Source organism: Apteryx rowi, unplaced genomic scaffold (assembly GCF_003343035.1).
Source record: "Apteryx rowi isolate R43461 unplaced genomic scaffold, aptRow1 scaffold_17, whole genome shotgun sequence".
Classification (NCBI taxonomy): Eukaryota; Metazoa; Chordata; class Aves; order Apterygiformes; family Apterygidae; genus Apteryx; species Apteryx rowi.
In genome coordinates, this window is record NW_020447974.1 from 2963222 (window position 1) to 2974294 (window position 11073).

General features: G+C 40.4%; 1 protein-coding gene across 1 annotated transcript; it reads left to right on the forward strand.

Annotated features, from left to right (window-relative positions):
- Positions 1–776: 776 nt before the first annotated feature.
- On the forward strand, positions 777–7585 carry BLOC1S6 (biogenesis of lysosomal organelles complex 1 subunit 6). Its single transcript, XM_026060672.1, has 5 exons — positions 777–999; positions 1911–2055; positions 3260–3347; positions 4023–4109; positions 4923–7585. The coding sequence occupies exons 1-5, from the start codon at positions 924–926 to the stop codon at positions 5040–5042; spliced, it is 516 nt and encodes a 171-aa protein (XP_025916457.1). The 5' UTR covers positions 777–923; the 3' UTR covers positions 5043–7585.
- Positions 7586–11073: the final 3488 nt, after the last annotated feature.

Below are 11073 nucleotides of genomic sequence, written 5' to 3' on the forward strand. Positions count from 1 at the left end.
TCCATAGCCATTTCTGCATTTTCTTTGTAAATATGAGAGAAAACAAATCATAAATCCTATCATCCATATAAAAGTGCTTTTCATCAAAAACATCAAAAAATACACCTACAAGTTATGTGTATTCTTATGGACTCTTGGCGGACATGCAGAAAGAGATACATATACAAAAAGTATTTCTCAGGAATTTCATATCCTAAGGAACCAAAGCTAGAAGTAGGGAGTAATTTKCACAATCTTTGGTGAATAAAGTACAGATATATTAAATACAGGGCAAAGCATGTCATTAAAAAAGACAACCCTGCAGTGGTTTTAGCCATTTTTTCCTTAGAAAAAGAACTTATGAAATTGTGCTATGTTTATTCTTGTCTGAAAGCATTTATTCCCCAGTAACTTGAAATCGGTGGCCAGTGCTGGCTGAATTACTCCTTGCTCCTTTCCTCTCCATCTCCGCCACGGCCATGACACCAGAACAGCTACAGAGCCGAGACCGGGCAAACGCAGGGGCCTGCTCACAAGGGGCCTGCTCTTCCCTGGGGCGCCGAGCCACGCGGCTGCCCGGCAGCACCCAGCCCTCTGGGCGCTCCGACTCGTACGAGTAGCTACTGGCAGGCTCTCAGCCCGGGCCCGGACCCGCACAGCCAAGGGCCGGCGCCACCGCGCTCCGCCTCAGCAGCTGCTACTCGCCTCAGCCCGCGAGGCGAACACCTTCTCCCCGCCGACCACTGCATCACTTCCGCCTCCGGAGCGGCGGCCCTTCTAGGCGCGCTCCCTCCGGGTCGACTCTATGGTGCGGCGCCGGGGAGAGGGGCAGGTGGCGCCGTGCCGCCCTCCGCGGTGAGGGGAGCCGGGTCTCCCTCCCTCCCTCCCTCCTGCCGCGGATCCGGCAGCCTCCGGCCCTGCCAGAGCGGGCGGGAGAGGCGGCCATGAGCGTCGCGGAGCAGCCTGAGGGGAAGGAGGGAGCGGCGGCGGCCGGCTCCGCCGTCCCGGGGCGCTCGCTGGGTACGTGCAGGGCGGCCGGGCCCGGGGCGGGGGTCGGGACCACCGGTCGCCCGAGGGGGGAGCGGTCGGGACCACCGGTCGCCCGGGGCGGGGGGGGACGGGTCCGACCAACGGCCGGGTCGAGGGGGGCAACGGGCGCCCTTTGGGGCCCGGGGCGCCTGTGGGTAGCGCTGGCCCCGGCGCGGCCCCCGCGGCAGCCGCGGGTGCCGGGGCCTGGCTCCGCCCGGGCCGCCGCCCGCCGGTTCGCAGGCGTTGGGCCTGGGCTCGCTGCGGAGCGGAGCGCAGCCGGGCCCGCAGGGTGTTGCCCCCGTGCGGCGCCGCTCCAGGCCAAGGTGCTCGTCTTGCCGGAGCTGCGCGCGCAGCACGCAGTCGCAGCTGGCCCGGAGAAGCTGAGTGACCGCTGCTTCCAGGGCCCGTCCTGCAAGTGTTTTGGAATCCGGCGTGTGGTGTTTGAATAGGGTGTTGGTAGGTTTTGAGCTTGAATGACCGGTATTAGTTTTGGCCTGATCTAGGTTTGTTCTCTAACTGTGAGAACAAGCTGTGTATTAATGCTAAGGGTATTTTTGTTACGCAGCCCAAATAACTGATATTGTTCCTCTTTTCTCAGTAGGCTGGAATACTTAGAACTCTCCTACAAGGTGTCTTTGGAATACCCTATTTTCTTCTTCCCATTTTGCCTGTGTGCAGATACAATGTAACTGTACACCAGGAAGCTTGAGATATAGGATTGGGAATAAGGGAGGGATAAAGAGGGGGAGGAAATAAGTGCTGTTTAGTTGATAAAGTGCAAAGAACTATAACTTTAGTGTTGAAACAGTTTTGACTTTTAAAGAGGAAAGTACAGTTGTACGAGGTGAAATTTCAAATAAATGTCAACCTATGATATTCAACCTTGTCATTCTTTGGTGTAGGTTCTACTGATGCATCTCCAGATGAAGGAGTAGTAGAAGATATGCCTATGATAGATGAGAAAGCTGTGGAGCAGCTAACTGAAGGATTAATTTCTCATTATTTACCTGATCTTCAGCGATCAAAATTAGCACTAAAGGAGCTTACGTAAGCAGACTTTTAAAAGTATCTTCTTATATGCACATGCTTTGTCTGCCATGTTTTTCCATATAATGTTCTAAGTATTGTTAACTGGAATATAACTTACTATAGCATTTCTGTGTTCTGGCTATAAAAGTCAGAATAGTTAATGATATTTAAGATTATAGGAATAGTAGTAAGTATATAAGCTGCAGTGCTTTGACCTCAGCCAGGTATAGCAGAAGACATGCAAATTTCTAAACTTGTTTACTTCTGTAGTGGAAGGTCTACGCAAAACTGCAGATTTATTTTGTTTGCAGAGATGCACTTAATATTCAGGGCAGCTTGTAGTGCAGTTTTTGTTTGTTGTGCTGTCTTTAAGGTGTTTTGCAAAAGATGCACTTAACAAATATAATTAAGAAGTTAAATAGATAGGAGTTTTTCATACATTGGCATCTCATTGATAACTGAGAATAGTTTATTTCAAATGCAGACTAGATCTGACATGGATGTGAAGATACCAGAAAGGGCTTTACACAGAGCCATCTTGGGTCTGCAGGTTATATTGGTTTGGGCTTCGTGATACGTACACGTTGTTTTGCTGCTACCAAGGACAGCATGTGTTTGCAAGGAGTTTAGCTGATTTGTGTGAGATGGAACATTCTTAATAAGCCTCAAGGATCCAAGCAAGTTCTGTACAGAATTAACTTAGTCCTGCAGCATGGTGCAGAGACAACTAAGTAGAAAGCCAGAGATAATTATTTTTCCCTTTATTCAATCACAAAGATATTTACTCCTCGTTACAGTCTGCAGGGTGCCTGTATTATTCAGGGTTTTCAGATATTCATCCCAGATACCTTATCGTCCTGTATGAGCCCAGATAACAAATTCATGTGTACTCAACTGGGATTTTTTTCAAAAAACTTTTACTGACATCTTTATTTGAAATTGGCTAGCAATGTGTAAGAGAAATCTGATATCAGGAAGCATGTATTTACGTCTTTATGATCAAAACCAAAATATATTTAAAGGGCTGGTTGAAAAAAATGAATCCAAAATTACTTCTCGCAAGTTTTTGAGTGAAACCTTACAAGAGCTTGACAATAAGGAAATAATTGATTTGTTGTGTTAGAAATAGGTGCTCTGAAAACCTTGCTTGTGCAGCATATCTTTACATTCCTTTTCGTCTGTTCTGCTTTACTCTGATTTTATGCATCTTGTCTTGTTTCAGACAGAACCAAGTGGTATTATTAGAAACATTAGAGCAAGAAATTTCAAAATTCAAAGAATGTAACTCCATTCTTGATATCAATGCCTTGGTAAGTATCATTGATGCTTTAGTAAATGTATACTAGTACAGGTTTTCCTGCTGAAATATTAATAGCAACACTTGTATCACTTGTGTATTTGCTTGTTCTTAACAACATACAGGATGATTACCTACCAGTTCAGATATTTGGGACAAATTGTTGCTAAATTGGGTGCTTCTCTCATCCCCATTTTCTATTCCACCCCCACCCCCCAAAAAAATAGATGGTGAAGAGCCAGTATATTTTCATTAAATAGAGTACTAGGAAGAAAAAGCAGGCTCAGTCTGCCAGTAGTAGTATGTGCAGTTGTTCAAAACCAGTAGCCAGAGCCAAATGTATGCAGTCTTTCAGTAAGACTGCAACATCAGCTCGGCACGCCTCCCCAGGCTAGCAGGAAGGGTTAATAAAATATGGGTATGTGATCATATTTTTATTCTGCTTTAATGAATGTTAATTCTGTAGCAGGTACTCTGTACACGGGTACTTTGCATACCTGTTGAGGTGTGGCAATTTTCTGTATTAATACATGTAATATCTAAGCTTTCTATATAAACTTTAACATGTTTACTCCATTATCAAACTGTTCTGGTATCACTATGTTCTTAATTGCTGTTTTGATGTATAGCTTTATAAAGCAGCTATTCCAGCTTGCCAATCACTGCTATAACTGTTATGTTTTAAAAGTTTTCAGAAGCTAAGCACTATCACAACAAGCTAGTGAATATTAGAAATGAAATGATGATGCTCCATGAGAAGACATCAAAGTTAAAAGTGAGTGGGGTAATTTTTTTTTTATTATTATTATTTTTACTTTTTAACATAGCTATTTAACTATATATTACTGACTTCTAACCTTTATTTTGGATGCACCCTGAAAGTTCCAAATAAAAATAGTATCTTTATTAAATCCCCCTCTTAAATGTTTTTTCCCATGTTTTCAGTAGCACTAAGACATATTTGTTTTTAAGCTTTGCTTACCTTTTCTTGTGTTTCAACAATTTATGCATCTGAACTCTTAATGATCTTCAATGTCATCATCATGTTTCTCTTTTAGATGATACTAGAATTCTGCCTTGTTCTGCCTCGTAATCCAATCCATTCCAACTAGTTCTCATAGTTGTTTTAGTTCGTGTGACTTTTTAAAAATGAAAGTATGTCGTCATAAACATAAGAATGTTTCCTCTTTAACGCTAGCAGTGGCATAACTCACAGACTTGATGCTGTATAGTTGGTCTCTGGTTACATTCTGAAAATATTAGTCCTTCAATCCAGCCAAAAAAATAATTTTCCCCCTTGGAGAAAATAAACTGCACAGTATGCGTCTGTCTGGTATACAGAGAGGATGACTTTTAGTGAGATTCAGGGGAATCCAGTCATATTTTCCCTACGTAGATCAAAGTGTTGCTGTTTCCGAAATACAGAAGTGGGAGGGAGGAAGAAAAATGAGCAGCTTCTGCAGCATCGCAATCATAACCGGGGGGGTTTCAAGAAGAGAGTGTGAGAAGAACGGGAGGAATGTTGTTTGTGGCTCCAACTTGTATACAACCCTAAAACTTCTAATTTTTTGTTGTCTTTTCTATTTAGAAAAGAGCACTTAAGCTGCAACAAAAGAGGCAGAAAGAAGAACTAGAACGAGAACAGCAACGTGAGAAGGAACTTGAAAGAGAGAAGCAGCTAACAGCAAAACCTGCCAGGAGGACATGAAAGTAGAGCATGCGTCAACTTGTCCAAATTAATAATTTTTGCATTCTCTGGAATTAAGGCAAACTGCTTAAAGTGGGCTGTAGTTGTTACTAGCAACAGTCTACTGTACAGTATTATAAATTCCAGAATGGTAATAACCAGTTGGTAAAATTCTAATTTTCCATTTCAGCCATTCAAGTTGCCTTATTTTCTAATGCTATGCAGTTTGATATTATTATAGCGTAAGTTAATTTTTGATATATACATAGGAGAATTTAGGCATCACAGTTTTAATTACCTCTCCATTCATTTTTTTCATCTGTTCTTCTGGTGTTTAGAATTCTGACTGAGGGATATTTGGTGACTGGTACACGTGTTTTTCAGCAAAATACAGAATAGTGGTTGCTGGAGTTCAGTTCTGGTCCCTGGATTTCCATGACTGCCTATTTCACTAAAGCAGCTTTGATTCTGGCAGTTGTGCTCTCTTGCTGATGCCCTGGGTCATAAATACTGGCTTCTTGTGCCAGCTGGGCATACTCGGTCTTTTGCCCACCATTGTTAATAAGTGAACGCTGCAGAGCTCTATGACGCTTAGAACAATGGTGAGAGGTTCAGATAACATTGTTACATTCGGATCTCTTATTTTAGTTTTTCTTTCACTCATGCACAGTTAGTTCAGTCAGTCATCTAATGAGCTGAAGAGTACGTGAGCTGCAGTATACTTGCCTGAAAGCTCACTCAGTTGCAATAGTCTCATATTTTTGCCATCAAGAAACTGAGGAGTAACTTAAAAGTAATGTTTGAATCATTTCCCAGCTGAATTGGATGAAAATAAAAAAACAAAACACTGAAGATCCTCAGAATTTGCATGTGCACAGTACAAAGATTAATGAATTTGGGCTTCCACAAATGATTGAGTCAAACCAATGAACTGTTGCTTCTGTAATGGTTCCACAGGAAGTGTGTGCGGTCTAGGCAGATCTCTATGGGACTGAAAGGTTTAGTTTCTTCACTTTTTGTGACAAAATAAAACACAACCAAAACTAAACAAATTCCACTGTATCTGAAATTCAGTTATCTTTAGGAAAAACTGTTGCTTCCTCCCTGCAGTGATTCAGTTTCACTTTGGGGCTTTGTGAGAGGGTTTTTTTTGTTTGTTTGTTTTTTGGTGCTGTCCTTGCCCAGATTGATGATGGTTACTGTGTACTGATGATAACCATGGGGTAGCAGTTGATACCCATTTCTCTGAATGTAATTGCTTTCTTGCAATATTTGGTGTGAATTCCTATTCAAGTGAATGTATGTGTTGTCTAAACTGATGAAAGAGCTTTGAACTATTCTTTCCTGCAGTCTGACCAACTAGTAATTTTATCTCTGTTTTTTGAAAAAAGTAGTAAAGTAAGTAGTGTGTACTGGGAAATAAGATGGAGGGTAAGCTTTGTAAAAACTTTTCATACAAAATGTATGGTAAGGTGTCAGAGGGGCACAGTCAGTTTTACTTTTCAGTAAGGTTTAGATGAGGTTTAGGTTTGCATAGTGTACACCTGCCTAGATTCTTCTGTATTATAACTTTCTAAAATCTTAATTGCCTGTTATTAATATTTGTCTCGCTTCTCTGCAAAAGACTGGCTCTAACAAGTAATAATGACTTTTACAGAAACTTCTGTCCAACACACAAGGTAAACTGGGATAGTGTTTGGGGGCAGGGAAAGCAAACTAGTTAGAGTAGTCTGAAGAGGCACAGAACTACTGTTACTGAAGCAGTAATAGATTAAAACTTTGCACAGATATTTTTCTTTTAAGTTGACTTGTGTCCCTTAATTGCCAGCAGATTGTTGACCTGTGCTGTAGTTTGTATGTATTTCTAAAAGAAATGTACAGAATTCCTACAGTCCATTTTTTGGAGCAGAATGTACATAACTAAGTATTGTTTAAATATTTTATTTTGTAATGTAATTACAAAATTAGATTCTGGGAATATAAACAGTTGTTATTAAAATATAAAATGAAACTAGATGCCTCAGTGAAATATCCAAATCAGAATTAATTTCCTTTGATATTTCTTGTTTTGTGTTGCCTCATCTAGAATCCAGTCTGGTGTTTCAAGTTGTAATCTATTAATCTATTGGTCACTTTTACGCAAAATACAGAATTCTAAGCATTGAAATCAATACTTATGCAATTGCATTTTTCAGCATTTCTTTGGAGTAATTTCTGATCTAAGGAAGAAAAGCTTGTAGTGCTTGCTTGAAGAATCACATACACCTATGTAACAACGTACTTGATAACTTTTTCCTTAAAATGGCAGTAAATATTGTTTTCACATGAAAAAGGAACTAATGTTAATAAAGAGCCCTTCCTTGATAAGGTTAAGAAGGACTGAAAATATATTGGAGAAAGTTTGGCCAGTTTACATAATTTTTTTGTTTGTTTTATTCATTCAATGAACTGTAATTACTTCAATAATTCATTATAATTCATTATCTGCATAGGATATTAGTCTTCCAAATGCTTCTCCTTTGTCTTAATGCATAAGAAGTAAATGCAACACTGGAATCATTTAACTATGCTGGCATCTAAATGTGTATGTTTGTATCAATATGCAAAGCTAGGGTGAGTAATTTTATTAATGTATACATTTAGTTTTGCTTAATTTCTATAAAACATTACTAATTTATCAGTTAGAGAAATGTGATATTGTTAGACTCTTTCTTACTGATTTTATTCCATCCATGTGAGGAGCTATAACTCTATCTATCACATTTGCTTTTAAACTGTTGAGTCACAGCAGTGGAGTTAAGACATGTGCAGTAACTCTTAAAATGTTTATTTTTTAAGATTCTACAAATTTAGGGACTGTCACTGCTGACTGGGGAATCTTAGTTTCCTGTGCTTTTAACATCACTATAGTTACCCTGGATGCTTGATTTGGGTTCCCCTCCCACCACCATCACCATTCAGGCTCACATTAGCCAATTTTTAATCCAGTGATTTCCCCCACACACACACCTCAGTAGTAGCTTTGCCATGCTCATAAAACAAGTATGTGGATGGCTTTTGAAAATGGACACGAAATATTTTTTCTTGTTTTCTTCTGTGTGCCATTACCTAAGTGATAATAGTATAAATCATAATGTGACAGTTGTTTCTGTAGCTGCTATTTGGGATTCCAGTATCAGAGAGAGTTGATTTTTATCCTTCAGTAGACACCTTCTGCCACCTAATGATTGCTTCCTGACACTGCTGGCTTTATTTTCATTCTGAACTTGGCTTTCTAATGCCCTGACCCTGCAAGGCTCAATTTTTTAGATGTCATTAAATCTAAACAGCTTAATTGATCCCCATTGGATTAGATGTGTGACTATAACTAAATAATAGCTAAAAAATCTGAAGGCCTGGGAGTTAGTGATGTAAATCTGTAAGCAAATCTGTAAGCATACAAATTTTAACTGCATAACTATTATTAAGGCTATTCATGTTAGGCAAAATAGCCAATATACAGAAAATTTCTCACTAAGGCAGTACATGAAGGTAGCAATGATGATTTTTGAATCAAATTGTCAGCTTAAGTCAAAGTAAACAGTAGTTTTTGGCACAAGTATCACAACTTTCCAGTAATTTAAAGTGTGCCTGTACTTACTTTCTCAGTCCTCAGCAAAGCAATTCAAAGTAAAACATCCCACCATCATATATCCTCTAAGCAGTCCTTTGTGATACCAGGACAGCCAAGAACTCTGTGACGTGACAAATTTAGCTATTTCAAATATTCTCTAAATACACAGTCAAACTGAAACTTTTGTGGAGAAGAGCTCTACTATTGATACCTTACTGTATCACAACAGTGCTGCTGTGTAGAATTTTGACTATTTTCTTCCAGGTAGTAGCTGTTGGCAACTACAGATCTGGAGATTATGACCAACTCCAGTCCATAATCCAAGTGTTGCTCACCAGGAGTCATATAGCTTTAATGCATATGGCCATACTTGCCAACTCACTATTTCCTCTCCTGTTTGCTTTTGCTCACATCTATCCATTTATCTCTTACATATCTTATGATATTAAGCCATGGGATTTAAAAATGAAAATCAAATGCCCTGCTTGGCAAAATGAACAGAAACAGAAGACACAAATCCTTAGAAAACTTACAACAGCTATATTCAGTTTTTAGAGGCTTGTGAATTTGTGAAGCAAATCACTTAAAGCCTGATACAGAATAATTTCAAAATTTATACACATTTAAAGGCATTATAAGGCACTAGTCTCTAAAAGAGTAACGTGCAGAAGTAATTAGTTCTACACTGCAATTCTCACTGAGATGTAAGACAAAAATATAGGAGTAATCTACTTTGATCCACGCATTGCAATCAAAATATATCGCAGCACTGCTTTGAAGGCAAGCAAACACTATACCCTAAACTAGCACCATTGTTTATTGCCTTGATGACCAAGACTTTCTTCTGCCACAGTAACATGCTCCTGTGTAAGTATAACTTGCAAGAGTAATTACACAACAGTTAATGTGAACCCTTTGCCACCCCACCACCTGAAATCGATGTTTCAACTGAAAGCTCAAGTTGCAGGTTTTCCAGTTTTTAGAAGTGGGTAGAGAAGCATGTCAGTAAATTATGTGAGAATATGTTTCTTACTCCGCTTTTTTTTTTACTGCTACTCTTTTGTTAGCATTACAGATGCTGTGATTTAGAAGTATCCCAGAATAAGAATATCTCAAGAGAAAATACCAGTGATGATGTGAAGGAATTACTGCTTTTCTTGTCTTCTACACTGCTCAGTGGTACTAGAGTTTATCTGAGATAGTGCTTGCTAGAAGGTAGGTGCTTTCCACTGAGGAGTAATCCCCATGCTGGAGAACTCACTGTCTACACCTAGACAGACATGTACACAAATAATTGGATTTAGGAAAGGGAAGTAAGGTAGAGCTCTCACTGAAGACAGCAGCTGGCAAGAAGAGCCTCCCACGGCTGCAGGCACATGTTGAAATGTTCTTGGCTGGGCAGATGCAGTGCCATGCCTGGGAAAGCAGGGCCAACTAGATGCAGCGAGCTCGCCTGCCTTCAGAGACACCGTTCCCTGGGGCCTCAGCTCGAGCGAAGCAGGCGGCTGCTTGGGGAAGGCTTGCTCTATTTTGTCTTAGATTTCACCAACTTGTCCTGTGGAGGGACAAGCAGGGAGGTGGCTTTAGGTTGCATGCTCTGGGCAGTCCGAGGAAGCCTGTTGTCTGGTGAGCCGGGAGCGCTTCCCCTTGCTCCGGCGGCACCCTGGGGTGCCAGGGGCCTGGGGGGGTGTGCAGCCCCGCGCTGCACACGCAGCCCTCACCCAGCAGCCTCCACCTCCCTGCCTGCCCGGGCTTTGCTGGTACGGGAGGCTATAGGTGAGTAGTTGCTTCACATTCAATTTATGCATTCTGTTTATGGGTTAATTAATGTATTAATTTATTTATTAAAAATGCAGAACATATCTGTTCTGTGGGGAACATATCTGTCTGTGGGGAACATATACATGGGAGCATAGGGAAGATTAATTATTAAAAGCCTTAATCCTTAAAAATATCTGTACGTAAAAAGAAAATAAATAAATAAAAACTTCTTAGAGATGAGAATCCGCCTCTTAGAACAAGACTGAAAAAAAGGCTGTACTTTGTCTACCCCAGGGCAGCTTAGAGCAGGAATTAAGAAAGCTCTTAGAAATGATGTAAATAGTGGGTTTGCATGTTTTGAATGATGTGACTGTAAACTATGATTTTCTTATCTTTAGAGAAGTTGCTTGTATTAAAGTATTAACAAAGATGTGGTTGAGTAATGTCTAATCCACAGGTCATTTTTTGGAAGATGCTGATCGTCTGTTCTGCCAGTACATTCTGTCTGCTGTAGACTCAGTGAAAGTGTAGGTGCTCAGCAGCTTTGAAAAATCAACCTGGTAATATCCTGTGCCTCTGTATGGGACTGCACTATCATCAGAGGTGATTTTTATTTTGTAATAGTTGCTCTAGTAAGTGTTTCTTTTTATTCCAATTGAATAGTTTTGGTATTTTTCT